This window comes from Passer montanus, unplaced genomic scaffold (assembly GCF_014805655.1).
Source record: "Passer montanus isolate IOZ18808 unplaced genomic scaffold, ASM1480565v1 scaffold89, whole genome shotgun sequence".
NCBI classification, from domain to species: Eukaryota; Metazoa; Chordata; class Aves; order Passeriformes; family Passeridae; genus Passer; species Passer montanus.
The window spans coordinates 1,723,085-1,751,016 of record NW_024374256.1 but is presented as its reverse complement, the minus strand read 5'-3'; the positions used below and the strand labels follow the sequence as shown (position 1 = coordinate 1,751,016).

The following is a 27,932-nucleotide window of genomic DNA, read 5'->3' as shown; positions in this document are numbered from 1 at the left end:
CTCACTGTCCCTGTCCCCTCTCCATCACTCTCTCACTGTCCCTGTCCCCTCTCCCTCACTCTCTCACCGTTCCTGTCCCCTCTCCATCCCCCTCCCACGTTCCCTGCCTCGCCCTCTCTCACACCACCCCCCCAGAGTCATTTCATCCCCGGGCAGTGTCTGTCCCTGCCGTGGCTGCTGTGCCCACCTCCCCCTCACACCAATTCCCTCCCTGGGGCCCAGCCCAGAGGAATTACCAGAGGAAAGGGAGAAGCCAGGCTTAGGTATTAGCACGCCACATTAATTCCATTTTTCCCAGAAAGTCTGTGACAGAGTAATCCCATAAAGCCAACAAGTGTGGGTGCTGTTTATGTAACGGGGCTGCAGGAAGGCAGGGAGGCTCTCTGGGGTTCTTAAATCCCCTCTGTGCCATGGAGGGACCTGGCTGCTGTCCTTGTGCTGGAGCTGCTGTGTTTGCTGTGCCCGAGGGGTGCCAAGCCCAGGAACCCCCTGGCAGTGACTCTGCCAGCTGCAGGTTCCTGCAGGATGTGCTGGCTGCTCCCGCCAGGGCTTGGAGCTCCGGGCCAGCTTCTGCTGTCTTGCTGATCAGACCTTGGCTGGACAGACAGAAAAACTTTGTAGATAAGGAACTGAAGACCAAAAGCAAGAGTCCTCCAGACTCCTTCTTCAAAGCACGGCCTGCCCAGAACCACCTTTTCCCGTGCTGGGGCAGAGACAAGTGACAGCCGACCCCGACACTATTTCCTTCCAATTCCTGCTCCTGACACTTCTCCCTCCAGCACCAGCCTGGGGAGCTGCTCCAGTCTGAAATCCACGGCCCCAGCTGCCCTCCCCTCCCTGGTGCAGCTCAGCTGCCCCTTGTGCCCCTCCTGCAGGACACGGGGACATCCCGGTGCCCGGGAGATGGATGTGCCCTGCCTTTCCCCATCCTTTGAACCCCCAGGCCTGGCATTCCCTGGGCACCTGGGGCAGGCAGGAATGCCCATTTCAGCCCTTGGCAGGGTGGTCAGGAGCTGTCCTTGCCCATCCTCCTGTGCTCAGGGACTGCGTCAGCCTCCCCTGGCCTGGAGGAAAATGGGAATAAGCGTGGGAATTGTAATGGATGTCATGTTCCAGCTGCAGATACTCCAGGAATGCAAAGTGGGATGAGGCTGTGCCCTTACTGAGGCTGCAGGGTGGGGAGCAACCACCACACAGAGGGATTTTTAATGGTTTTGGCCTTTCTGGTTTAATGGAGTTGATTTATTATACATTTCAGGTCTTTCTCTGCATTTCCTCTAAGTCGGTTCCGCTCTAATCAGGTCAAAAGCTGATTTGCAAATAATCACCACGGAAAGGGAAAAAAAATCAAAGGATTTAAGGCCAAGCTGTGCATTCCATACTATTAATTGAAAGCCAGGAGAGATAATGTGTCTCTTTCCTGGCTGAGACCCCTAAGCTGCTCTTAGCAGCAAACTCTGCTCTGGGCTCAGGGAATCACCTTCCAGCTGGGATTACACACGGGAAAATCTCCCTGGCCCTGGGGAGGGAAAGGGCAGGAGCTGGGGAGCACCAGAGGTGTCAGAGCATTCACAGCCCTGCACCGGGCAGCACAAAGCCAGGAGCTGCTCAAAAACTGGGATTAAAGGGGAAAGGCAGAGCTCTTGGCTGTGGGGCTGCAAAGGCAGGATGGGAGCTTGAGGTGTTTCCCTGCCACCTATTTCCTGCAGGTTTTTATGTGCAAGCTGGGCCTTGTTTGTCACCCAAGTTTGCCTTGTTTGGGGGTTTTTCAGGACAGACCGTATCTGCAGGTATATATATATATATATTTTTCTTTTTTTAAATATTATATATATATATGTTTAAATATATATATAAATATATTATATATAAATATTTATATATATATATATAAATATTTATATATATATATACAGTGATATCCTGCTGCAGGAATTCTAAATGTATTCTTCCATTCTTCCACATCTCCCCACACACTCAGAGGAGGGAAGAGGTTGATAATCAGAGAAATCCACGCTGCTATTAATTACACGCCATTACCAGGGCTTATTTGCTAATCCCCGTTCTAATCACCCTGCGGGTTGTATTTCAGGCAGCACTTCAGGACGCTGCGCCTAATGAATAAAATATATATCAAAGTTTATTCCAGAGCACGGGCAGCACGGTGCGGGCAGCGCAGCCAGGGTTACACAACAGACCTGCTGTCACACCAGCGGAGGCGCGGCACATTCGGGCGTCAGTGAAACCCCCCCACCCCAGCCCAAACCCGGGGCTTGGGCTTTTTAACTTAAATAAATAAATTAAATGAATAAATAGATGGCAGGGAGTCAATAAACCCCAGCCCAAACCCGGGGGTTGGCGTTTTTAACTTAAATAAATAAATTAAATAAATACATAAATAGCAGGGGGTCAGTGAAATCCCCCCCACTCCAGCCCAAACCCGGGGGTTGGGGTTTTTAACTTAAATAAATAAATTAAATAAATACATAAATAGCAGGGGGTCAGTGAAATCCCCCCCACTCCAGCCCAAACCCGGGGGTTGGCGTTTTTAACTTAAATAAATAAATTAAATAAATAAATAGACGGCAGGGAGTCAATGAAACCCTCCCTCCCACCCCAGCCCAAACCCAAGGTTTTTGGTATTTTAAATTTAAATAAATAAATAGCAGGGGGTCAGTGAAATCCCCACCCCAGCCCAAAGCGGGTTTTTTTTTGGTTTTTAAATTTAAATAAATAAATAGCGGGGGGACTTAAGTTTTTCCGGGGGATTCATGCAGCTTGTGGGGAGCGCCACAGCGAAGCTTGGCACGGCGAGCGGGCGCTGCTGGCTCGGTGGGGACGGCACGGTCACCGGGGGTGGCGGCGGGGGACGGAGCAGGAGCGGGATCGGGCGCTCTCCAGCCCAGCCTCGGCGGCTCCCGGCCGGTTCCATCCTCCGAGCGTCCTGAGGCCGGCTCAGGGCTGGGGACAGCGACGGGGACAGCGACAGCGGGCACCGCACACAGGCTGTCAGTCCGGAGCGAGATCCTCCATCCCGGACAGGGGTCCTTCATCCCGGGGAGAGATCCTTCATCCCGGACAGGGATCCTCCATCCCGGGGAGAGATCCTTCATCCCGGGGAGAGATCCTTCATCCCGGGGAGAGATCCTTCATCCCGGGCAGGGATCCTTCATCCCGGGCAGGGAGCCTTCATCCCGGACAGGGATCCTTCATCCCGGGCAGGGATCCTTCATCCCGGACAGGGAGCCTTCATCCTGGGCAGGGATCCTTCATCCCGGGCAGGGATCCTTCATCGCGGACAGGGATCCTTCATCCCGGGGAGAGATCCTTCATCCCGGACACGGATCCTTCATCCCGAGCCCATCTCCGCCTCCCCGTGCCTTCCTGCCGGCCCGCAGCCACCGGCTCTGCCCCCAGGTGACATTGGGTGTCCCCAAGGACGCCGCTGGAAGCCCCGGGAGCCTTCGGTGTCCCTGCGTGGTCTGGTCGGTCACGGAGCGGTCCCAAACTGCGCTGGCGGGGGGGGAGCGGTGCCGGCGGACCCCGAGCCCCGCTCCGGTCCCGCTCTGTCCCAGCCCGGGGCGCCGGGGCTGCGGTGGCCCCGAGGCCGCTCGATTCTTCTCCGGGGCTTGCAGGGGTCACCTCAGTGACCGTGCAGTCACAGTCCCGGCAGTGTCCCAAGGGCTGCCGTCCCCTCCCGGGGGCCGTGGGGCTCAGGCGGGGAAGGGGCCCTGCCCCAGAAGCTGCTGCCTTCAGGGGGGGCGCGGCCCCAGACCGGGCTGGGGGTGCTGGCAGCAGATTCCTCCATGAACACCCCCAAACCTGGCAAGATCCTCCAGGGATCCCAGACTCTGAAGGGTCTCCCAAGCCCAGGGAGGTCCCCAGAACCTGCTGGGTCCCCCAATCTCGTTGTGTCCCCCCCGTCTGTCGGTTCTCTGCACACCCCAGACCCTGACCCTGCAGGGTCCTTCGAGCAGCACAGCCCCCAGGGATGCTCTCCCACCAAATCCCTCAGGGCATCCCAAGGACCCCAGACCCTGCTGGGTCCCCTGGAGTGCCCTAATACCACAAGGTCCCCTGTGGAACCCCAAATACCCCAAAGTCTCTCCCCATCAGACCCCTTGGGCAGCTGCTGGGGTCCCCAGACCCTGCTGGGTACCCCCACCCCGGAGTCCCCAGGACCCTGCGGGATCTCCCTGGCACCCTCAGGGATGCTTAAGCCCTTCCAGCCCACTGGGTCCCATCCCAGTGGACCCCTCAGACCACCTCCAGGACATGTCCCCAGACCTCCCCCACCCTACAGGATCCCTCTGGGACCCCCAAATCCATTGGGTTCCAGCCCATCGGATTCCCCAGACCCTGCTGGGTCCCCCCACCCCATAGGGTCCCCAGGACCATTCACACTCTGCAGAATTCAACTGTAACCCTCAAACCCACCAGACTCCTCTAAAGGACCCCAGACCCCACTGGGTTACCCCACACCAGGTGGTCCCCCAGATCCTGCAGGGTCCCCGAGGCCCCTCACCCTCACCAAGGTGACCCCGACCCCAGAACTCCCAAACCCACCAGGTCCCACCCCATCAGACCCCCCGGGACTCCAGAACGACCCCAGGCCCTACTGGACCCCCCCACAGCAGTGAGCCCACGAAGCCATCCCTCCACTTCCAGAGCCCCCAAACCCCCTGGGCGCCCACACATCAAACCCCTCCACGCACCCCAGACCCCTCCAGCTCCCCAAACCTCCCGCGTCCCCACCATTCACACCCCCCCAAACCCTCCGAAGGACACCCCCCACCACGGGGCCCCCCAGACCCTGCAGCTCCCCCCAGACCCACCGAGGCATCCCCCCCTTTCAGAACCCCCGCCGCGCCGCCGCCAGCTCCACCGCGCCCGGGCCGCCGCCGCTGCCGGTGCTGCTGCCGGTGCTGCCGCTGCCGGTGCTGCCGCCGCGGGGCGGGCGCTGCGCGTCGCCGCCGGTGGGGCTCGGAGGTGCCGGTGCCGCCGCTGCTGCAGCCATGGGAGCGGAGCGGGAGCGCGGGGATGCGGCGGGGATTTATAGCCCGGGGGCGGTGCTGGCGGCGGCGGCTCGGCCCCGGCGGGGGCGGCTCCGGCACGGGCTCCGCACCGGCACGGGGGAAGGGGGTGGGGGACACGCGAGCCCGGAGCGGGACGGCACGGCCCGGGGCTCGGTACGGCCCGGGGCTGCACCGGGCCCGGGGGAAGGGATGGACTGCCACTGCACCAGCCCCAGACTCGGCGCAGCACCGGGGCCAGACCGCTGTGGGCTCGGTGCTACACCGGGCTCGGTACGGCACCGGTGCCGGCAGTGATGGGACCCCGGGCTCGGCACGGTACAGCCCTGGCCCGGTATGGCACCGGTATGGGGGTCTGGGCTCGGTACCAGTCCCGGGCACCGGGCTCGGTACAGCTCGGTACGGCCCCGGCCCGGTGGCGTTACCGGTGATGGAACACCGCCCTCCCTTGGTGGCGCCGGTGGGAAACGCGGAGTTGGGATCACTGGGAGCGCTGGGAAAGTCACAGGGGTCGCGGGAAGGTGGCCTGGGAGGGGCTGCGGCCGGGCTGTCCCGGGCACAGCCGTGTCCTTGGTCGTGCCGCTGTCACAGCAGCGTCATTGTCGTTTACACGGTGTTAACAAAGCTGGGAGTGGGCTGGCGGGCAGGGGGCTGCAGCACGAGGTGCCGCTGCCGCCCTGCTCCCCCCTGGTTTTTGGGGTTCCTCCTGTTGGAATGTCATCCTCGGCGGCTGCATCTGCGTGTAGCTGCGTGGGTCTCACATGGGAGCAGCACAGATGACAGAAACCAGGTGTCAAGGCTTCATCCCACCCCCAGACTGGAATAAAAGCCTAAGCCAAAAACAAAACCCAGCCTAAATCCCTTTCAGGCAGAGCCACATCCAGGCCTTCGGTGGATGTCGCCCACGGGGCTGGTGACATTTTTGCTTTCCTTACCTTAGGAGGAAAAAAAACCCACCCATCTCTGGTGCTTTGCATCACATTCCTGCTCCTGCCAGGCTGCCACACGTCTGCCAGGCACCGGAGCGGCGTCAGCGGCTGCTGCGTCACCGCTCCGGCCCCCGCTCGGCTCGCCCCGTGCTGCTCTCTGTTCCCCGAGCTGCTCTCCATTCCCCCGGGGCTCCCGGGGCTGCTCTCCGTTCCCCCGGGGCTCCCCGTGCCTCTCTCCGTTCCCCGAGCTCCCCGGGCTGCTCTCCGTTCCCCGAGCTGCTCTCCATTCCACCGGAGCTCCCCATGCCTCTCTCCGTTCCCGGTGCTCCCCGGGCTGCTCTCCGTTCCCCGAGCTCCCTGGGCTGCTCTCCGGACGGGACACCGGGGAGGGACACCGAGACGGGACACAGGACCTATAAGCCAAAAACAAAACCCAGCCTAAATCCCTTTCAGGCAGAGCCACATCCAGGCCTTCGGTGGATGTCGCCCACGGGGCTGGTGACATTTTTGCTTTCCTTACCTTAGGAGGAAAAAAAACCCACCCATCTCTGGTGCTTTGCATCACATTCCTGCTCCTGCCAGGCTGCCACACGTCTGCCAGGCACCGGAGCGGCGTCAGCGGCTGCTGCGTCACCGCTCCGGCCCCCGCTCGGCTCACCCCATCCCCCGGCTGCCCGCGCGGCCCCGCTCCCCCGGGGCTCCCGGGGCTGCTCTCCGTTCCCCCGGGGCTCCCGGGGCTGCTCTCCGTTCCCCCGGGGCTCCCGGGGCTGCTCTCCGTTCCCGGTGCTCCCCGTGCTGCTCTCTGTTCCCCGAGCTGCTCTCCATTCCCCCGGGGCTCCCGGGGCTGCTCTCCGTTCCCCCGGGGCTCCCCGTGCCTCTCTCCGTTCCCCGAGCTCCCCGGGCTGCTCTCCGTTCCCCGAGCTCCCTGGGCTGCTCTCCGGACGGGACACCGGGGAGGGACACCGAGACGGGACACAGGAATGGGACACCGGGACAGGACACCGGGATGGGACACCGGGGAGGGACACAGGCACGGGACACCGGGACGCGCCCCCGCCCTCGCCCTGCGTCCCGCGGCCAGCGCAGCCCCCGGCGTTGCCCCGGCACACCGGGACTCGGGATGCCGGAGGGCAGAGCCCAGGGACGTGCTCGGCCTCATCCGCAGCCCCGCAAAGCCCCGAGCTGGGCTGTGCTCCAGAAAGGCGCAGCCTTATTCCGGGCAGATATAATTAATGCCGTGCCCCCCTGCCAGCCCCTGCCCAGGTTTTTTCCCGGCTGTCCCGGTTAGGAGGGGCTCTCCTGCTCTTCCATGCTGCCGGTTTTGGGGAAGGAATGGGGCATCCCACTCCCTGTGGGAGCCCGGCAGCAGACTCCGGGCCGTTCCAGCGGCTCCCTCCCTGCTGCCGCCTGCCCAGGAGGGTTCCCCCCTTTCCTCCGAACCTCCGGGGCAGGATCCGAGCCCAGGAGCTCTTCGGGATGGGGACACTGCGGGACAGGGGCCGCGGGGTGGGGGGACACCCGGGGATGCTCGGGGAGGGATCCCGGAGGGACCCTGGGGCACGGATCCCGGGGCAAAGGCTCTGCCCGGCCCGGGGTTTGTCCCGGTTTTTACCCGAGTTTGTGCCGGGTTTGTCCCGGTTTGTACCCGGGTTTGTACCCAGGTTTGTACCCGTGTTTGTACCGGGTTTGTCCCGGTTTGTTCCGGTTTGGACCCAGGTTTGTCTCGGTTTGTACCCGGGTTTGTCCCGGTTTGGACCCGGTTTGTCCCGGTTTGTACCCGGGTTTGTTCCGGGTTAGTACCCAGGTTTGTCCCGGTTTGTACAGGGTTTGTCTCGGTTTGTACCCGTGGTTGTCCCAGTTTGTACCCGGGTTTGTGCCGGTTTTTACCCGGGTTAGCACCCAGGTTTGTCCCGGTTTTTACCCGGGTTTGTCCCGGTTAGTATCCAGGTTTGTCCCGGTTTGTCGGCCTGGCCCGGCCCGGCCCGGCTCGGGGGCAGCCGCAGGCCGCGACCGGCAGCCGGGGAGGCAGGGAGGGACAGAGACCGGGAGGGCACGTCCGTCAGCCGCACACCGCGATCCCCGCGGCCCGGGCTGTCCCCTCCCGTCCCCGCCGCCCTGGCCCTGCGGAAGGCCGGCGGCGCTCGGGGCTCTGCCGGGGCTTTGGGGTCGGCTCTGGTTGCCAGGGCTGGAAAACAGAGCGGGGAGCCTGGGCAGGCAGGGAAGGGTCTGTGCCTGCTGTGCCTGCTGCTCTCCTGCTGCTCTCCTGCTGCCCCTGCTCTCCTGCTGCTCTCCTGCTGCCCCTGCTGCCCCGGTTTGTCCCGGTTTTTACCCGGGTTAGTACCCAGGTTTGTCTCGGTTTGTACCGGGTTTGTCCCGGTTTGTACCCGGCTTTGTCCCGGTTTGTCCCGGGTTTGTCCCGGTTTGGACCCGGGTTTGTCCAGGTTTATACCCGGGTTTGTCCCGGTTTGTTCCGGGTTTGTCCCGGTTTGGACCCGGGTTTGTCCCGGTTTGTCCCGGTTTGTGCCCGGCCCCGGAGCAGCTTCGCCCGCCGCGCTCTGCTGTCCCTCGGCGCGGCCCGTCCGGGTCACGTGGCGCACCTGGCCCAGGTGAGGCGGGGCCGGACGCGCTCCCGGCTCGCAGGTAACCTGCTGCCCCTGCTCTCCTGCTGCCCCTGCTCTCCTGCTGCCCCTGCTCTCCTGCTGCCCCTGCTCTCCTGCTGCCCCTGCTCTCCTGCTGCCCCTGCTCTCCTGCTGCCCCTGCTCTCCTGCTGCCCCTGCTCTCCTGCTGCCTCTGCTGCCCCTGCCGCCCCTGCCCTCCTGCTGCCAGCTTCTCCTCTCTCCCAAATCCTCCCTGCAGGGCATGGTGGGGCCCAGGTAGCAGAGGCAGCTCAGTTTGGTGCCCAGGTGGGTCTCCCCTTTCCCTTCCCCGTCGTTCTGCAGGGAGAAGGGTCAGGCTTTGTTTGCCTGCCCCGTGCTGGGGTGGGTGTGTTGGACCAGGGGCACAGGGCAGGGCTTGGCACAGTTCTTGGGCAGGTTGCTGATATCCCAGAGGGGCGCTGGCATCCCCGGGGATGCACAGGGACAGTGCTGGATCCACATTCACCCTGCCTCGGGATCTCCATCCCCCGGTGCCAGCAGAGCAGTGGGGAGCAGAGCTGAACAGGTGACTTCCAGCTCCTGGCAAGGCTCCCTAGGACACTTCCCAGCTCTGGGTGCTTCCACAGAGTTCAGAGAAGCTGTGTCAGTGTGTGAAGCCTGTCTCCTGGATTTGGGAGACATTCCCTAGCTGCCAGCAGCACCAGCAGTGTGGTTATTGCTGATGGATGTGTTGTTCAGGAGATTCACAACTTAACCGAGCTTTTTCTAAACTTTCCAGGGAAATCCCACCCTCTGAACAATGAAGATCTTAGACCCTGGCTAACTCTGAGTCCTGCAAACCCTTTGTGGATCCTTCCTGGCTCCTCTGGAGCAGATGCTGAGGCTCTCTGGAGGGTCCTGCAGTCACCCACAGTGCCTGTGTGAGAGCAGAGGAAGCTCCCAGCCATCGTGTGAGTTACACCTGGATGGGATTTTGGTCTGAGCATTTCTTTGGGTTTTGGTCCAGCCCGTTCCTGTGCTGGGGAAGCTGCTGGATTGAGGAGCTGTGTCCTGTCTGTGCTCCTGAGGAACTTTTCCTTGTGGTCCAGAGGTCCCAGGAGCGTGATTTGTGATGGGAATGGGCGAGCCCAGAGGTGTCTCTGCTCCTGTGCCTGCAGGTCTTCTCCTCAGAGCTGAGATAATGCTCCTCCCTCTGCCCCAAATGCTCCGAAATCTCAGAATATTTCTGTTGTTATGTAAAGGAGTGTTGCTGTGCAATGCAGATGTTGGGTCTCTCAGTGAGGACTTGGAATGAAAAGAAACACCCCAGTAAGCAGTTCCCAGTTCAGCTCAAATGTTTTCATTTAATTTCATGTTTTTTTAGTCTGTTTTTAAATTCTGAACTGCAGAAAATTACAAAAATGAGGAAGTTGAGGGGAATAACCTGTTCTGAAGTGAAAACAATCAAAACTCTGCAGTGATGCTGAGATGAGGGAGCTCTGCCTGCCCTGCACTGAAATTGGAGCATCTGGGGCTTTTTATTTTGGATATTGCCCAGGAATGTGCAAAGGGAGCTCCTGGGATGAGTTTTCGTAAGGTAACAGAGCCAAAATATTCCTGGAAAGCAATGGTGTGCTGTAACTGCCTGGCTTTCAGTCTGGGGCTGCTTCTCTGTGGGGAAAATGTGACTCTTGGTTTAAAAACCAGGGAGAAAGAGGCAATGCTCTAACAAGGTCTGGCAGATTTATTTATTCATGCTTGAGGTGCCCTATAGAAAGTCCACAGTAAAATACAACACTTACACTATGGCTGGGCTCTCACTGCTTATTAATTACCCTAATTAGTGTTTGAAAGGATCTCTTGGAGGTGCAAGCAGCGTTGGCCAGGAAGCCTGGAAACCATGGAGAATTCCAGGACCCACCAGAGGCTGTAAAGGCAGAGCAGCAGTGCAGAGTGCCAGCCCTGACCTGACCTTCCTCACACCACCCCAAGCTGAGCTTTAATAATGAAAAGATGAAAACCAGGGAGAGTTAACGTGGCAGGGTGTGGAGGTTGGCTCTGGGCAGAGGGAACAGGACAGTGCTCACTGCAGAAACAGTTCCCTCCTGCCTGCAGAGCTGTGCTGGCACAGCTGAGCACTCTGGGGTTCTGTTTCTGTAGGGTTTGTAAAGGTTTTGTTCCCATGGGGCTGATTTGAGACCAACTTGTTGACAAGGTCTTTTCCTTAATCCAGATGAAGACATCAGGTTCTCACAGGGAAGTCTTTGACATCCTCTGACCTTAGCATGACTGGCAAAAATCATTAGTGTTGGTAATGCTGTCATTGCTAAATCCTCTAAATTGAAATAGCAGCAAATAAACGTGGAGTTGGAATTGGCAGCTTGCATCATGATGGATTGCTTGTCATCTCCTCCTGGGCACGATGTGTTTTGAAATGGATAAGTGCTGTCAGGGCCCAGCCTAATCCTGGGGAATGCAAGACAAAGGGAAGTTGTTTAAAAAAAGATACTTTCCCTTTGGAGCCTGTCAGTGGCTCCACCTCCAGCTGTGCTGCTCCTTCATGGCTCTGCAGCTGACGCCTCTTCCAGCTGCCTGGAGGAGACTCCTCTGAAGGTTACAGGGATTTTGATGTCTGAAAATAGCCCTTTTAAAGCATCTACCCAAAGGAAGCAGCAGGGCTTGGGTGGTGGGAGAGCCCCGGAACGCAGACCCTGAGTGAGAGCAGCGCGAGTCCTGACACAAAACATTCCCAAAAATCATTGCAGTGTTGGCTTTGGGAATGTCTGGCTGTCGGATCCCTCTGTGCTGAGGTGGGGCTGGTGGTGGGGGACTGCTCTGATTTGCCCCCCCTGTGCCCTGCAGGTGCCCGAGTGCCGCGCCATGCTGGGCCGCAGGAGCCGCCTGCCCCCCGAGCTGAGCAGCGCCCGGCAGCGGGAGCAGCCGTGCCAGGAGGCTGTGCCCCTGCGGGCCCGGGCAGCCAGGGACAGCAGGGACAGCACGGATGTCAGCCTGGAGGTGTTCAGTGGCTCCACGCCCGAGATCAAGGCGAGCCGCAGCCGAGCGCAGCAGATGCGGGACAGGAAAGGGCGCAAGGCCGAGCTCAAAGACCCCAACGGCCGCGAGGCAGAGACCATCACCTTCATCTCCGGGACAGCAGAGGCTCCCCCAAACCAGGGCTTTTGCTGCTCCTCCCTGTCTCAGGCCTGGAACACGTACAAGGCTGTTTTCTGTTGCATAGTGACGTGTGGGGGCTGCTTCCAGGACTGCAGTGTGTGCATTCCCTATCCAGGGCCTGCTGAGACCTCCACGGATGATGGCAAGAACGGAGACTACAACGGGCGGCTGCCAAACAGCCCCGCCAACACCTCTCCTGCTGAGAAGAACGGGAACCAGATCAAAAAGTCCAGCATGGGCAGCAGTTTCAGTTACCCAGACGTGAAGCTGAAGGGCATCCCCGTCTATCCAAACAGGAACACCAACCACCACGTGGAGTCTGACTCCTGCTGCAAGGAGCTGCTGGAGAAGCCCTTCAGGAACAGCATAGAAAAGCCAGCACTGCCCAGCAGCCACCGGAGCTCGGAGGAGTACTATTCCTTCCACGAGTCCGACGTGGACATCAGCGAGCTGAACGGCTCCATGTCCAGCCGGCAGATCGACGTGCTGATCTTCAAGAAGCTCACGGAGCTCTTCAGTGTCCACCAGATCGACGAGCTGGCCAAGTGCACCTCGGACACCGTCTTCCTGGAGAAGACCAACAAGATCTCGGACCTGATCAACAGCATCACTCAGGACTACAACCTGGACGAGCAGGACGCCGAGTGCCGCCTGGTGCGGGGCATCATCCGCATCAGCACGCGCAAGAGCCGCGTGCGGCCCCACATCTGCAGCCCGGGCCACGAGGAGAAGTCAGGCCGGGCCACCGCGCCAGACAGCGGGAACGAGACGATGCTGGAGTCCATGGTCATCAGCCAGGATGGTATGAGGGGTCCTGGGGGTCCCTGGGGGCTGCTAGAGGGCTGTGTCACCAAAGCCATGGAGGTGTGGCGCTGCAGCGGGGCTGGGAGCTGCTGTGTCCCCGGTGGGCTCGTTCTGTTCTGCTGGGGTGTGTGAGTGCAGAGCTCTGCTTCTCACCCTCCTCCCTGTGCTGTGGCTTTCTTGAGCCTGTCTTTCCTTGCCCATGAGGTTTGTGCTGAGCAATAGATGGGTTTGTGCTGCTGCTGCTGCTTCTGCCTGTGCTCATCCAAGGCAGGCAGAAAAATGGTGAGTCAAACTGAACTGGTAGGACCAGACGAGCTGCTCGTGCCCGAGGATGTCCAGTTACCCAGCTGGCTCTCTCCCATGTGCTGCCTAGCTAATGCCACCCTTAGACTCTGGTGACAGTGTGTCCTCAGAGCCCAGACCTCCTCCACACTGTGAATGTTCCTGCAGAGAGGAGGGAAGGGCTGTTCCACAGCACCAGTGCTTCTGCTTCTTCCTCCCTGTGGGAGCAGCCTCAAGTGTCTGAGCTCCAGAGCAGGGTAGAACAGAGTTTGTTGTAGAAAAACCTTGAGAAGCTGAGTGTGGGAGCAAGGAGATATCCAGAAATACCAGAGGAAACCGTGTGGGTGTTGTGCTTCCCAGATTAGCAGAGAGGCTGCTCCTGGGATTTAAGGACACAGCTCAGACTGTCCGCACAGTGGCAGAAGCAATGGGAGGAATCAGACTCTGCCAGTCCTGTTCCCTGAGGGTGTTCCCTGACAGGGATCCTTAGTGCTGAGTCATCCTCCACATCCTCTTTGCTGTCTCAGGCCCTCTTGGCTTCCCTTGCAGAGCTGGCCGTGCAGATCTCGGAGGAGACCCCGGCGGATGTGCTGGCCAGGAACATGAGGCGGCACAGCAGCGCAGGTAACGCACCTGGCTGGGCCTGGCTGCACTGCAGAGCCCTGGGCCCCCCTGCTCCATGTCCTCACCCCCACAAAGCCTGGGCTGACCCTGCTGCTCAGGCTCCCCTCAGTTCTCCTGGCGTTGGGGGTGATGGAACTTGGACTCTCCCTGGGTTGGTGGATCTTTCTGAAAAGGGGTGAAATCCCAGCGTGGCACGTTCCCTGTCCTTGGCCAGGACCTGACCTGAGAGCTTTCAGTTTCTCTGTGCCCTGACAAAGTTTGGGGCTGTATTTGGGGTGTGACTGCCAGAGGTCACAGCTGGGTGAGACTGGGAGCAAAAGGAACTGTGCAAAAGGGAAGCAGGCAGGAGTGACAGCTGCCCCGAGCTCTGTCCTCCCCGAGAGCAGCCCAGGGCTACAGGACAAGTTTCCTCCTGCACAGCAGCTCTGTCTGGGAGATGGCTGCAATGCAGGCAGGGCTGTTCCCTGCCATGGCTTTGTGTGGCTTTCTCCTCCCTCATGGTACACAAAGCCTTTTGTGGCAGCTGCTTCCCCACTGCCAGGCTGCTGTGCTTCCCCTGGGCTAATGGCACCGTCTCTTCTCTTCTTTCCTCCCCAAGGCTCTCCAACCAGCAGAGATTCCTCTTTCCAGGACACAGAGACTGACTCGTCCGGGGCACCTCTGCTCCAGGTGTACTGTTAAAGGACCTGAGCAGCAGGGAGGCATTCCAGGCCTTTGCTGCACTCACAATCCTGCTCCTTCCATGTGGAGTGTGCTGTGCCATGCTCGATTTTTTATTTTTTTTTCCCCAGTCTACCCTGATCCTTATTGAAGCCAGATTCTTCCTGCTGCCTGAACTTCACTGGATATTTTGGTTTTTTTGGACAATCAAGGAAGCAAACTGCAGAGTTAACGAACCTGGGAGGTGGAATGTGTGCCCAGGGAGGAGAAGATGGACAAGGAAGTAGCAGAGAACTTGTGCCTCTGTGATTTCTGTAAATCACATTTAGCTCCAGCTGCCTGTGGCTCAGCCCTTTCCCTGCTTTGGGGACCTGTTGTACAGTTCTGCTTCCTGCCATTGCCTGAGTGAACTTGGATAGGGAGTAACTGTGGTGTCTGTGCTGGTGCTGATGTTGAGGTGCAGGCTGAGATCCTGCTCTGCAAGGACCCAAATCTCTGTTTAAAGTGCCTCTGTTGGTCCCACCAACCCAAAGTCCTCTACCCATGGTGTTTGCAGTAGGGAGGTCTGCCTTTCCCTGCTGAGCCTGGTGTCACCTCCTGCTGCCTGAGGAGAAGGTTCAGGTTTGTGGGACTCTTTTAATTTGTGGCCTCTTGGCTCATGTCCTGATTCAGGGCCAGTGCTGGGGGCTGGGCTGGCTGCTGGGCTGCCCCTGCAGGAGCAGAGCGTGGGGATCAGCTCTGCTGGGCTCCAGGAGCACACTCTGCCTTGCCTGCCAGCAGCTCTCCTCACTCCTCTTCCCAGGTTTCCCCTGGGAGAGCCTGGAGCAGGATTGTGGCAGTGAGGGGAACACTCAATTCATTCCTGACTTTCCATGGTTCAGAACTGGGCTGTTTGACTGTCCTGCTAAAAAATCCCTTCAAATCCCCTGGTTTGCCTCGAAAGAAAAAGCTCCTGAGAGTGTCAGCAGAGGGTTTGTGAGGCACTGCTGGTCCCTGCCTTTCCCTGTGGGCACTCAGCAGCTGCTCCTCCCCTTTGGGGCTCCCTGGCAGGCAGTGGGAGCCAGGAATTGGGCACTGCTGTCCCAAGGGCTCAGTGCCATCTGACCTGGAGGGCTGCAGCAGGAGGAAGTTGGTGTTGCCCCTTGGTTGTTTATCACAAAGCAAACATGTCAACCCATGGGACTTGTTTGGAGCTTTGGGTGCCCTTGGACATGAACAGAAAACGCTTCATTTAATTTACCAGCCATAGGACAAACACACCCACTGGATTTTGGGGAGAGGGAAGCCCAAACCGGCCCTGGGCTTTGGTGTGGACCATGGTTTTGTGCCTTAGATGGACTGGAATGTGCCTCAGTTGGACTGAAATGTCCCTTAATTGAACTGAAATGTGCCTTAGTTGAATTGAAATGTGCCTTTATTTTGTAGCTTGTGATTGCTCTTCAGAAGTTTGGGCAGGGAGAAAGGATTTAATTCCTCTCACAAGCTCTCAAGCTCCTTTAAAAGGCCAAAACCCTTTGAAATGGACAGTTCCAGTCCCTGTTAGAGCCTGTTTCTGTAAACCACTGGCTGTTTTCAGAGTGTGCTTCCAGGAATCAGGGGCATTACTGAGACCACACCTGGAGACACAGAGATGTTTCAAAGATCGATGAAGGGAAGGGACTGAGCCTTGGATTTGGCTTCCCCTCCCTGCTTTGTGTTTAAAGCTGTTGATTTATGAGAAATCGAGTTTATACAAGGGAAAGACTTGAAGCAAGGCCAGGCTGGGACTCCAGGGGAGCTGTGTGAGGTCACCTCCTTCCCAGTGCTGCCTGTCCAGAGGGACCTGCTTGGCTTCTGCTTCTCCTGGGTTTGTACATTGTTATTTTGGACAAGTTTCCTCAAAGCTGAGCGCTGAGGTGTCGCGTGGGTCACACTGACACAGCTCTGTGGGCTGTGCTGGACACGAGGGCTGAGCTGGGCTACAGAGCAGATACACACCTTAGTGGCTAGTGTGGGTATGAAGAGTGAGCGTGTGGGGATTAAACTAGCCAAAAAAACCCAAGCCCCCCCAAATTCACTAAGAGGAAGGCTGTCAGCTCGATGGTCCCTGAAGCTGGTTCACCTGTGGTGTCTTGTGGGATTCTTTTGCACTCACTGGCCTTAAATGTTCTGGTTTGGTCTTTTTTATAAAGTAAAAGTTGTGCTCTTTACTGTGCTGTGACTTTTACATTCCTGTTTTCACCAGCTTGGAGATCCTGGGGTGGGGGTTGCTCAGAGGGTGGCTGATTCCTGCAGTCCCAGAGGGACAAAGACATTTTCACCCATTTGGTAGCTCCAGGGGGATCCTGAATGTCAGGCTGGTGTCTGGATGCAAATGAAGGAGCCTCTGGGGAAGTGTTTGTTGTCCTGCAGGCAAACCTGGACCTTCCCTGGGCGTGATGCTGGAACTGAGCTCTGGAAAAGCTGAGCCTGGGGGAGAATTCTCAGGTTGTCCCTCTGATGTCACCAGCTCGTGGCAGCAGATGTGGGGTTTGGTCCTCAGGATCAGCTCAGGGATGGAGGGTGGCCCAGCCTCTGAGCCTGGGACTTGAAGGACCAGTTCTGCACTTCCCAATTTCAGTCCAAACCCTGGGATAACCTGCAGGGCTCCATTCCTGGCTGCTGACCTTCCCTCACCCTTCCGGGCAGGGGCTGGGCAGGAGCCCTGGGGGGTTTCCCCTGGGCACAGGACCAGGATGTGTTTCCTGGGAGGATTTCAGAGCCATGAACAGCTAAATGCTGCCTTCTCTTGGCTGGGAAGGGTCTCTGGGGATGTTTTTGTGTCTGGAGCCCTCAGACCAGCTGGGTGGGGCCTGTCAGCCCAGTTGTGCTCAGCAGCTTCCCAGTTTGGGTCTCCTGGCTCACATCCACACAAGGGATGAGCCCATGGGGTTTCTGTCTGCAGGGAGTTGTTTGCTGTGGATGGAGCTGTCTTGGCTCTTGCTGGAGTGGTTTTTGCTCTGAGCATGTGTTGAGTGTTCTGCTGAGTGAGCTGACTGGGTTGCCCAAGCGGAGCCCTCACAAACACGAGAGCCTTTACCTGGCCACGCAGCTGTGGAGGAGTTCTCTCACACAGGTGCTTCCTTCTGGGAACCTGACTCAGCACCTGGCTTTTCCTGAAGACATTGTTTGGTTTTATTGGGCTTGGTTTTGCCAGGAGTCTCCAGACACTCCCACTTTGTGTGTCCTTGCTGTGCTGTGGCCCCAGAGGGATCCCTGTCCTGCCCAGCCCGAGCTGTCCCCCTGCCCACAGTCCCTGGGATCAGGTGAGGGCAGCTCAGGAGCTCTGCAGGAGTGTTAGAGAAATTCTTCTGCACATCCACATCCTGAGTTGCTGAATTATTTATTTCAGTGTGGCTTAGGCATTAGGAAGCAGATGGATGGACTCTAATTCCTCACAGCCTGGCCTTTGCAGTAACAGAGCAGCTGAGGCTCCTCCTAAAATGACACAGTAACATCCAATACTCGCTGTTCCTGTTCCCTTCCTCGGGGTTTTGCTCTTCCATTGCTCTTCCCAAAGCAGTCCTGGAGCCTGGGATATTTCCCAAATGCTCTGAGCTGCAATATTCATTAATAAAAGCTAAGCCAGGAGCTGCTGTTAAGGAAAAAAACCAAATGACTGGGGAAAACTGTACCCTGTAGAAAGCTCTGTGCAGAGCCTGCTGTGCCTGCCAAGGCCTTGCTTTTACAGGGGGTGAGGAAGGGCCCTGGGCAGGTGAGGAGCTGCAGGCTCTGCCCTCCGGCTGGTGGCAGCACCAGAACGGCTGCTCCAGGTGACCTGGCACAGGTGTGGGGAGCCAGAGGGAGACAGAGGGACCTGGCACAGGTGTGGGGAACCAGAGGGAGACAGAGGGACCTGGCACAGGTGTGGGGAGCCAGGGGCACCCGGGTGACCTGTCCCTGTCCAGCACTGCCCTCCCTGCTCTGCTGGGGCTCGGGCACCACGGCTGGGTGTGGGTCCTGGTGCTGCCCAGCCCTTCCCTGCCCTGGGCACAGGACAAGGCCACGCTCCGGGGTCTCCAGGGACTCACACTGAGGTGGGGCTTTGCACTCCTCAAGCCTTGAGCAGCTGCTGGGACGCAGCAGGGTTTATCCTAGGGGAAGCAAAAGGGTGCTCCCACCTCACTTTGGCCTGGGGACAGCGGTGCCCGGGGGTGTTGGCAGGGGACAAGGCCAGCACTGAAACACCTTCTGTTCCGCTGCCGAGGGGGCGAAGTCCAGGGGCAGCTCTGGGATCAGCCACGTTCACAAACACAGCCCGGGCATTCACCTCCTGCAGGGTCAGGGCACCAGGGGTGGCCCCATTCTCCCACTGACCCCTTCCCCCCTAAAACTCTCCCCCAGCTTCCCTGGGGTTCGCTGACAGAGCTGAGAACAGGGTGAAGCTGCTCAGCCCTCCCAGCTCACCTGTCCCACAGACCAGGCAGGTAGCTCATTCTGGGGCTGAAACCTTCAAATCCTGCACAGTTCAGCTTTTCTGAAAACAGGAGATGCTGCTCTTTTATCAGGGCCAAAGCACAGACAGGCAGGTGGGTGTAGGGTGAAGGCAGGTGGGTGTAGGGTGAGTAAAGGGTGAAGGCAGGTGGGTGTAGGTGAGGGCAGGTGGGTGTAGGTGATCTGGAAGACAAACAGGCAGGAAGATCTGGCCCAGAGCACTCCACAGGCAGCTGCCCTGGTCTGGGTCCTTGCTCTGCTAGGCTGGCTGCTTTTTAACCCCAAGAGTCTGTAAAACAGAGACTTCATGCAAACAGTGCTCTGCTGCTCAGAAAACAACCCCCCATGCCAGGTGCTGCACCAGGCTGGACTTTGCCCAAACTGAATTTTCAGCCGTTTGTGCCCATCCCTCAGGGAGGAGGTGGAAATGTTTGGGGGAGGCAGAGGCAAGAAGAGCCACAGCAGCAGGGATCTGGGACAGAGCCCAGGATTCCCTGACACTCTCCTTGTTAGCTGGGCATAAAGGAGACCTGGGGCAAGGGTGGCTTCCTGGTGTGGCTCGTGCTGCTCTGTGGAGAGCAGAGCCTGGAGCAGCCACCCTGGGGTTTAAGCTGGGAATGGGGCTCAGCAGCACTCCTGAGCAAGACACAGCCCCCAGTGCCACCTCCTGAGGGAGGGAGAGACCATCAGTGCAGAGCTGAGAGCACCAGAGGAATCCACAGGCAGCTGCAGAGAGCACAGGCACAGCACCCCTGGCACCTCTTCCTTTCCCCTCCCAGCCTGGATCCCTGATCCCTTCTGCCAAAGAAACCACACACTGAGCTATTCTCCACTTGTTTTCCTTTATGTTGCACTGCAGTTTTAACAAAGACAGGAACATGCAGAGTGATGCCACTCGTCAGCAGGAGCTCACACAGCGCGCGGCCACAGGGGAGAGAGGCTCTTGGGGAAGAGGCAGGAGACACTCCCAGCAACAACAGCATCCCCAACGCCCCCCACGCCCTCTCCCACCCACAGCCACAGAGCCTCCAGCCTCTCCTTGCTCCAGGACAGCAGGCTGACCCCTCCCTCTGTGCTGGGAGCCCCCGAGTGCTCCAGCTGTCCCACTTCTGGCACAAACAGGAGCAGCAGCAAGGAGAAGCAGGGTCTGTCTGCACTGCAATAGCTGTGCTTTTCAACTGCTGTACTCCCTTCCCAAGAAGGCAGAAAAAAGATTTATTTTACCAAATAAACTGACCCTTGTCTTCACAGGAGAGCAGGAGGGAGCAGAACTCAGGAGTACCTGTGCCAGTAGCAAAGAGCAGACGAGCAGCTCAGGGAAGCAAAGCAACACCTCAAGGATTTACCCCAAAACCTCTCAGGCCTGGCTCTCTCAGCCCTAACACCCTTTGTGCTCTAAGCCCTCCTTCTCTCCTCGCTGCCTTTGGGAGTTGTGGCAGATGCTCTGTGTGGAGCTGCTCTGGGGCCCTGCCTGCTGCTCCCAGGACACTGAGGGTGACAGAGCAGCTGCCTCCACAGCAAGCTCGGGTGGGGGATGCTGAACTTTTACTTGCCCAAGGTGAGGAATATCCAACCATACATTTCCTGCCCCATTCAGGGGCTGACTGAAAGAGGGGGGGAAGGGGGAGAGCTCAGTTGAATTTAGCCTTTGAAAAGTCCATTTCTGGATGCTGTTCCATGAACCTGCAAGGAAAACAAAGACAAGAGTTTGGGTGAGTGAGCAGGAGGCAAACAGCTCTGTCTGGGGAGGGAAGGGCTCCTGCTTCCTGCACTGTGCAGTTTTGCTGCAGCCCCACGCCCTCCACAGCAGGGAGGGCTCTGCTGAGCTCCTTGGGACACATTCCCTGCACTTTCCCTACAAACACCTTTCCCTTGGGTCAGTGGGAACAGCATTCCTGCCAGCCTACCAGGTCAGCAGGCCCAGACACACGGGAGCTGTTAATTATCAAACACACACCCTTCACTGCTGCCTTGGGCTGGGCACAGAGCAGCCACGACACTGACTGTGGGGCAGAGGGGAGATGGTGAAGGCAGATTAGGGCTGGCAGCTTTAGTGGAATGTGGGGAATATCCCAGTGCTCTGCCAGTACAATCCCAGGGAGGACATGGCCAGAGGAGCCTGGTTTCACACCAGGTGTAACCTCATTTCAAATGTACTGCAGTCCCAGCAGAGGGAATCCCAGAATGGTGTGGGTTGGAAGAGACTTTAGAGATCATCTTGTTCCAACCCCCTGCAAGGACAGGGACACCTTCCAGGACTACCTGGACTCAGGCTGCCACACTGGGAAGTTCTGAGGGCAGTGCTGTGTGCCCAGGAGTGCCCAGTGCACACAGAGGCTGCTCTGCTCTGCTCCCCAAGGGACACAACACATGCCAGCCCTGTGGAGGCCTCACACACACCCTGCAAGCCAGGGCAGCTTGGTTTCCTTTGTGCTCCCATCTCAGGGTTTCCCCTGGAACGCCCCCACAGCATTTCCACTCTCCACTTCCAGGGCCATCTGTGCTGTGAGGATCATGTCCTTGTTTGGCAGCCAGGACAGCTCCACTGGCAGACATCAGCACCCACATGGGTGTCACTGAGTCACCTTTGCCCTGGACAAAGTCTAAACTTCCTCTCCATCCTTTACCAGCTTCCAGAGCACCAAACAAGTGGCCCTGCCAGCATGTGGCCTCCCAGGAGCAGAGGGTGCTCCCCACCCCACTGAGCACCAGGGCAGCCTGGTCTCTGCTCTGCTCAGACCCCACTCAGCTTCACAGAGCTTTTGGCACTACAGATAAAGCCAAGGAGTCAGGCAGGTCAGCCACAGTAATCCTTCACCCAGAGATAAGGTGTGGGGCTGCATTGCTGAAGAAGCTGTGTGACCCAGAATTGCCTCCACACCTTCCCAAATGGCCTTGGGAGCTCCAGGAATCATTTCCCTGCCACAGTGAATTTATGCCAAACAGGGCAATAAAGCCATAAAAGTGGCTTGGGGACAACTGTCTGGAGGCAAGTGCAGGGAGGGAGGGAGGGAGGGAGGGGTGATTAGCTGGCTACCGAGGGAGATTAGACACCAATCAAGACCATGTTAAAGTTCAGCAGAGATGGCACCTTCAGCTCTAAATGTGCCTTCTGGACCTGAAATCAGCAGATTAAGACAATTCCAGAGCTAGGCTATTCCCAGATTTTCCCACTAGGCTTTCTACCCCCACAGGCTTTTACAGACACTGTTGGCTGGCCAAGAGGACCAAAGGCCAAGCTGCTGCTCCCTTATTTGTGCCAGAGAGGAAGAGGAGAAGGCACTTGGGAAGGCAAAGCCACGCCAAGGAATGAGCTGCACCCACTTTTTCAAAATATCCTGCTTCTTCTGTTCATCAGAGGTGGGCAGGCCCATGGACTTCTGTCGTTGGTCATACATCATCTTCTCCACCATGCTGCGAGTTTCGCTGTCCAGGTCTGACAACTGAAAGCAAGATCCAGATTGGAACAACTCTGGCCTCAACTGAGCTCATTCCTGAGCAGGCTCTGTCCCATAAAACAGAAGAATTCTTACCTTTGAGTTCTCTGGATTAATTTTCTTGGTGTTGATTTCTGGGTCTGTGGAGACCAGTTTGTTCCACCATTCCATTTTGTTGATCTAGAGGACAAAGAAGCAAAACCAGTTTGTCTTTCTTGGACTCGTTCTAGGGTTTTTAAGTCTCAGTCACAGGAAAAAAAATATGGAATCAAACTTTATTTGCTAGTTTTCCAAATATCAATAAACATAGATAAAGGGTATTTTTGTTTCGAATTACTTTAGGCAGCCTAAATTTTCACAGCTGGGAGATCTGAGAGAATGTCAGATGTCCCATTTGGCATGACATAAATGAGATTGCAACACACCACCTGGAGAGGCCCAGAGGGGACACAAGAAGGGACACAAGGAGGTCTGTCCCTGGATTTTCACGTCACCAACAGATGTCAAAACACACTAAAGAACAACACTAAAATGACTGATTTCCTTCCAGCTTCTCTTGAACTGCTGAGAAATACATTGGGTATTCTGGAACAGCATAAAATTAGACTGAAGATGGAGGAACTTAAATACCCCACAAGCAGTGGCACCACTGACACTGTGCCAGGACACCCACAGGGCTGTTTCAGCTGAGGGCCCAGAAGAGGCAGCCCAGCCTGACTCCTGCCCAGCCCACCCTGCTTTACCTTCTCCAGGTGCACGGTGACTGTTTTGCCATCCTCAATGAGCCAGGAGCTCTCCTCCACCTTGACCTCGTTGAAGAGCTCCCCATCAATGACAGGGGGGTGGCCCTTGAGGCCCACCCTGAGGCGGCGTCTCTGGATATCCACCACCACGTCCTTGCCCTTCAGCCTGAAGCTCACCTTGAAGGGGACAGCCAGCTGCAGCAAAGAGGAGCAGATCTGAGCAGCTGGGCAGGGAAAATCCTCCTTACCCTCCCATGCTGCTGTTCCAAGCCTTCCTGCCCTGGTTTCACCAAAGCCAGACAGAGCAGAGACTCCTTTCCCTGAGGTACTGAGCGAGCAGGAGGTGAGAGGAAGGGATCATAAAAAGGGAAGCAGATTTCAATGCCTGGTTAAAACAAGACCAAAATTTTGAAAACTACAGTTCCTGGGAATTCTACTGAGTTACAAAGCTCTCTCCCAGCTATTGAAACATTGCTGTTTCCAATGAACTTCCAGAGGCAACTGAGACACAGGGAATTGGCTTCACCTCTTACCAGCACCTGCTCTTATTCCCTGTCTCAGATCCTGGTCATGAAGCACTACTTACATCCAATTCTGAAAGAGTCTGTGTCCATCTGTAATTTGGAAGGTCAGCTCCATTGCCAGAGTTGGGCTTAAGTTTTCCTTTATCCTTCTCATCTTCTTCTTCTTCATCATCTGTTCCCTAAGCAATCCAAGATCAAGAAAGAAGCTTTTCCAGTTTCCATTGTAACAACAGCTCTTAGGTTTTTTAAGGATTGCAGGTCAGTTCTTTGTATTTTATATCCCCTTGAATTTAGCTCCATAATTAATAGCTGCTTCTGGTAGAACATGACTACAAGAAAAAAACCCACAAGCCCTCTGTACTGGCACATTTAGGGATTAACTATGCATTTTTAACACCAAATTGTCTAATTTCTATTTTCAAAGTGTGTATTTTGGCCAGGGCTTGGAGCTACCTGGTGTAGTGGAAGGTGTCATGGCAGAGGGTGGAACGGGATGAGCTTTAAGGTCCCTTCCAACCCAAACCATTTTATGCATCTGAAGTATCTCCAGACGAGTTTTACCTGTTTGTTGGAATCTGAAGATTCACCTTCCTCCTCCGAGGGTTTCACTGGGACACTGTTACCCTGCCCTTGTGCCTCCTTCTTCTGTTTGAAAAGAGAAGAGAGGAACACGCTCAGCCAGGAGCTGGCACCTTGTGTCACCTCCTGAGCTGGCACTAGATGGCCTCAGCCTTTCAGCTCCAGCTGAAGAGCACCACTCACTGCATCCCACTGTGAAAACAGGCAATCTTCAGCCCTTAGAAAAGTTACAGCAAAGAGGCACTGCAAGGGGAAGATCTTGGACAAAGAGCAAGCCCGAGCCGCTCGAACCCCTCGCAGCCACAGGGAGCACAAAGCTGCACCCGCAGCTACCCGAGAGGCTCTCACCTGGTTGATTTCCAGCTGCAGCCTCTCTGCCTCCTCCTCTGTGAGCTCCTTGATGCGAGGCTCGCCGGGCTGGGGGCAGTCCCTGTCCTGCTGGCGCTGGCTGGCCAGGCGTGCGGCGCGCTCGGCCTTCTCGCGCCGCTCGGCCTCCTGCCGCGCCTTCTTCTCCCGGCGCTCCTTCTGAGCCAGCTTGTTGTGGTGGCTGAAGGCCTCTGTGATCAGCTGGGGAACAGGAACACGAGGGGTTAAACAGCACCCTTCACACCCCAACCCAGCCAGCTCGGTCTCCTGAGGAGCACAGGTGTGGATCTGGTGTGTTCCTGGGGGTCTGGAGATCCAACTGGGCACCGGCACCAGCTCGGTCTCCTCAGGAGCACAGGGTGTGGATCTGCTGTCCCTGGAGGTCTGCAGATCCCTGGGCACCAGGGGATGCCCAGTCGTTGGACATCCACTTGGATGGTGGCTTGTTGTGGTGGCTGAAGGCCTCTGTGATCAGCTGGGGACAGGGGCACACGGGGTTAAACAGCACCCACTTCACACCCCAACCCAGCCAGCTCGGTCTCCTCAGGAGCACAGGGTGTCTGAACCTGCTGTGTCCCTGGGGGTCTGGAGATCCAACTGGGCACCAGCTTGTTGTGGTGGCTGAAGGCCTCTGTGATCAGCTGGGGACAGGGGCACACGGGGTTAAACAGCACCCACTTCACACCCCAACCCAGCCAGCTCGGTCACACAATGTGTGCTGAGTCCCACAGATGTTGGGAATCTTCCCTTCATCTTCACTCAGTTTTTGTGACTGGAAATCTAGAGATTTTTCAATTCAGAAAAACAGAGGAGGAAGTGAAAAGGGAGGAAAAATAGAAAATTTGAAATATTTAAATGTAGTCCTTCCCAGTTACCCAAGAGTATGTTTCCAGGAGAGGACAGTGAAATAAAAATCCTCCACTAATTTTGTCCTTCGTGCAATTCCAGCAGGATGAGCTGATGCCCAACCCAGCTATCTGAAGCTACTCCACACCTCCAGGACAGCTGGACACACCAGATCCACCTCCTTTACCTACTTCTGACCTTCCCCACACCCGGGCTTTTCTCCAGACGGAGCCTCAGTGCCACCATTTAGAGGAGAAACGCTTGAATCACTTGTTTTTACACTGAGGGGCAAGCTCCTCCACGAATCTTTTGCTCCAGCCCTGCTCCCAGTCAGTCCCCTGAAGGCTGTTGTGACTCTGGGAGGCAAAATCCCAAGGTCTCTGCTGCCAAGGGCCGCGTGCTCAGCGGGAAAGCTGAGTACACAGGCAGGGAGCCAGAGAATTGCCCCAGGCTCGATAAGGCCAGGGGTGCTGTGCACAGCAGCACGTAGGTGAGCTGAGGTCTGCCCCAGAAAATAACAGAGACAGACCCTCAGCAAGGAATCAGAGGAGGAACATTTGTTTTTTTTTTTATATATATATATATCCCAGGAGCTTCAGGGTGGGGGGGAATCCAGAGCCTTTTCCAAGCAAGCTGTAGCTTGGAAGCAAGCACTGAGTGTTTCTGCTTGGCTTTATGAGCAAGGATTGTTTACTCAGCTCAGCTCCACTCTCCTGGAGTACAGAATGCAAGGTGTGCATCCCCCAGGATGTCCCAGCCTGCTCCCAACCCCATGATCCAGGGTCAGGAAACCTGAGCTTGTCCCTGTCACTGCCCACAGTGACTTTCCCACCCTCTCCTTTCCCTTCCACGGCTCAGCAGGGCTGGGGAAGCAGCTCCTTCCCTGTTTGTTGTGGTTCCCGTGGTGCCAGGGCACTTTTCCAGGAGGCCATGAAGCATTTTGACACCCAAGGCACCAACACTTCTCTTGCACAGGCACAGAATTGCCCAGGACAGCAGCCAGGCACCTCTGAGCTGCCTCTCAGGTGGGATCACACAGCCTCCAGCCACGGGGGAGATCTGCTCTCTACTCCAACAAAAATGACAGCAGGGTTCACCTTTCTCTCTTTCTTTCAGAGAATCACAGGATGTTTTGGCTGCAAGGACCTTGAACCCCTCCAGTTCCAGCAAGAGCTCCCTGCAGGGCAGGGGATGCTGTGCCCAGGCTCCCCAGCCCAGCCCAGGGGCAGCTGCATGTGCAGAGCCCTGGACTTTGTGTTTTCCCTGGCCTGAACAAACAAGCTAACGGGGGTTATCACCTGCTGTGTCACCAGTAAGTCAGTGTGTCTGGCAGGTTTGCTCTCCAAACTAGCCTTTGGCCAGAGCCTGGCAAGAATCCTGCCCTGAGGTGCCACCCCAGCAGGGCACTGGGTGCTCCTCACCTGGCAGGGGCAGCTCTGGGTCTCCCTCCCTCGGGAGCTGCTGGTGCCCACGTGCACCCAGATGTGGGAGCTCTCCAAGCAGGGCACCCCTGGCATGGCACAGACACGGGTGGGATGGAAGGGGGAAGAGCAAAACGCCTGGAGGTTTATTTTTTTTACCTTCTCTGCTACTCCGTCCTCTCCCCCGGTGAAGAAATCTGTCTTCCTCCTCAGGAAGCTGAAGAAGGTGTTCACGAGCTGGAGAGACAAGGAGCAGTGAGCCCGGGCCACTGAAGGCCACCTGGAGTCCCTGGAGCAGCCTTTATCCTTTGTCCTCCCTGTGTGAGGCTGTGCCCTGGGGCCAGCCCCGTGAGCCCAGCAGAGCTGAGCAGAGCCAGCCCTGCTCTCCCTGCACACAGGGCTTGCTGTGCTTTGCTTGAAGGCAGCAGCTGATTCCCAGCTCCTGCTGCCCCAGCCCAGGCTGCTGCCCCAGGCAGGAATGGATTTATGCATGCACACATCCCCACGTATATATAAATATATATATAAATATACACATAGCTTCTTTGCACGTCTGCAAACTCCTTATTTTTCCAGCTGCCAGGGGCCACTGATGCACGAAGCAGCAGCCCCAGATCCCCTCTGCAAGCCCACATCCTCCCCGAGCTTGGCCAGTCTTTGTTTCCCAGCAATGCTGCCCCGCGGGGTTTCACTCCGAGCTGCTGCACCGCACCGGGGGCTCTCACAGGACCTTTTTGAGAAGTTATTCCTGAGCGGGATGTGGGTGGGAGGTTGTTCCCAGGTCAGCGCCTGGCTCCCGGAGCCGCCAGCCGGTGGCACCGGGGATGCACCGGGGATGCACGGGGGGAGCCCCCGATCACGGCCAGGCCTCGCGGGGAGGGTGAACGGGGCAGCCGCACGCTGCCCTGCGGTGCTCTGCCCCGCTGTGACCCACCGCAGGCACCGCCGCGCTCCCGGGGCCCTCCCGGGGCACCGGGGCCGGGCTGCGAGCCCACGGCGAGGGCGCCTCATTAACACCGCGCTAATTAACGGGCGGGCTGGCGCTGCCGGGGGCCGTTACCGCCGCTCCGGCAGCGGCGCACGTGCGTGCCGCGCTCCACGTGCCGGGGCGGGGCGCGGGGAGGCCGGGCCGCTCCCCGCTCGCTCCTCCGCTCCCGCCCCGCCCTCCCCGCGCCCGGTGCCGGCGGCGCTACCTCGCGCACGCCGCCCTGGTGCTGCTGGGCCATGGCGAGCAGCATCCCGTCGAAGCGGTCCTCCTGCTCCGCCGCCTCCTCCGCGCTCAGCCCCATCGCGCCGCCGCTCCCGCACCGGGCCGCCGCCGGAACCGGAACCGGCGGCCGCGGAAGCGCGAGGCGCTCCCCGCCCGCCAATCCCAGCGCGTCCCCGCGCCGCCCTCTTGGCTGATTGGTGGCGGAGGCTGTCAATCTTGCGGGAAAGGGCGGGCCGCGAGGCGCGGCGCGGTTGTTATGGCGACGGGCCAGA

The 27,932-nt window shown here is 57.8% G+C and overlaps 2 protein-coding genes across 4 annotated transcripts; one reads left to right on the top strand and one right to left on the bottom strand.

The window, feature by feature from the left end:
* The first annotated feature begins 8,563 nt into the window (after positions 1 to 8,563).
* KDF1 (keratinocyte differentiation factor 1) lies at positions 8,564 to 16,271 on the top strand. Of its 3 annotated transcripts, none has more exons than XM_039733845.1 (5): positions 8,564 to 8,602; positions 9,338 to 9,509; positions 11,401 to 12,514; positions 13,348 to 13,422; positions 14,021 to 16,271. In XM_039733845.1, exons 3-5 carry the CDS (start codon positions 11,419 to 11,421, stop codon positions 14,101 to 14,103), a joined length of 1,254 nt encoding a protein of 417 aa, XP_039589779.1. In that variant the 5' UTR covers positions 8,564 to 8,602; positions 9,338 to 9,509; positions 11,401 to 11,418; the 3' UTR covers positions 14,104 to 16,271. The 3 variants fall into 3 exon arrangements, with proteins under 3 accessions (XP_039589779.1, XP_039589777.1, XP_039589778.1); XM_039733843.1 differs by lacking the exon at positions 8,564 to 8,602 and adding an exon at positions 8,744 to 8,865; XM_039733844.1 differs by lacking the exon at positions 8,564 to 8,602 and adding an exon at positions 8,779 to 9,124.
* Positions 16,272 to 19,357: 3,086 nt separating this feature from the next.
* Positions 19,358 to 27,804, bottom strand: NUDC (nuclear distribution C, dynein complex regulator). The gene is made up of 9 exons (XM_039733795.1): positions 27,644 to 27,804; positions 26,610 to 26,687; positions 24,166 to 24,384; positions 23,800 to 23,883; positions 23,301 to 23,417; positions 22,715 to 22,909; positions 22,068 to 22,151; positions 21,859 to 21,977; positions 19,358 to 20,217 (listed from the first exon to the last, which is right to left on the bottom strand). Exons 1-9 carry the CDS (start codon positions 27,737 to 27,739, stop codon positions 20,166 to 20,168), a joined length of 1,044 nt encoding a protein of 347 aa, XP_039589729.1. The 5' UTR covers positions 27,740 to 27,804; the 3' UTR covers positions 19,358 to 20,165.
* Positions 27,805 to 27,932: the final 128 nt, after the last annotated feature.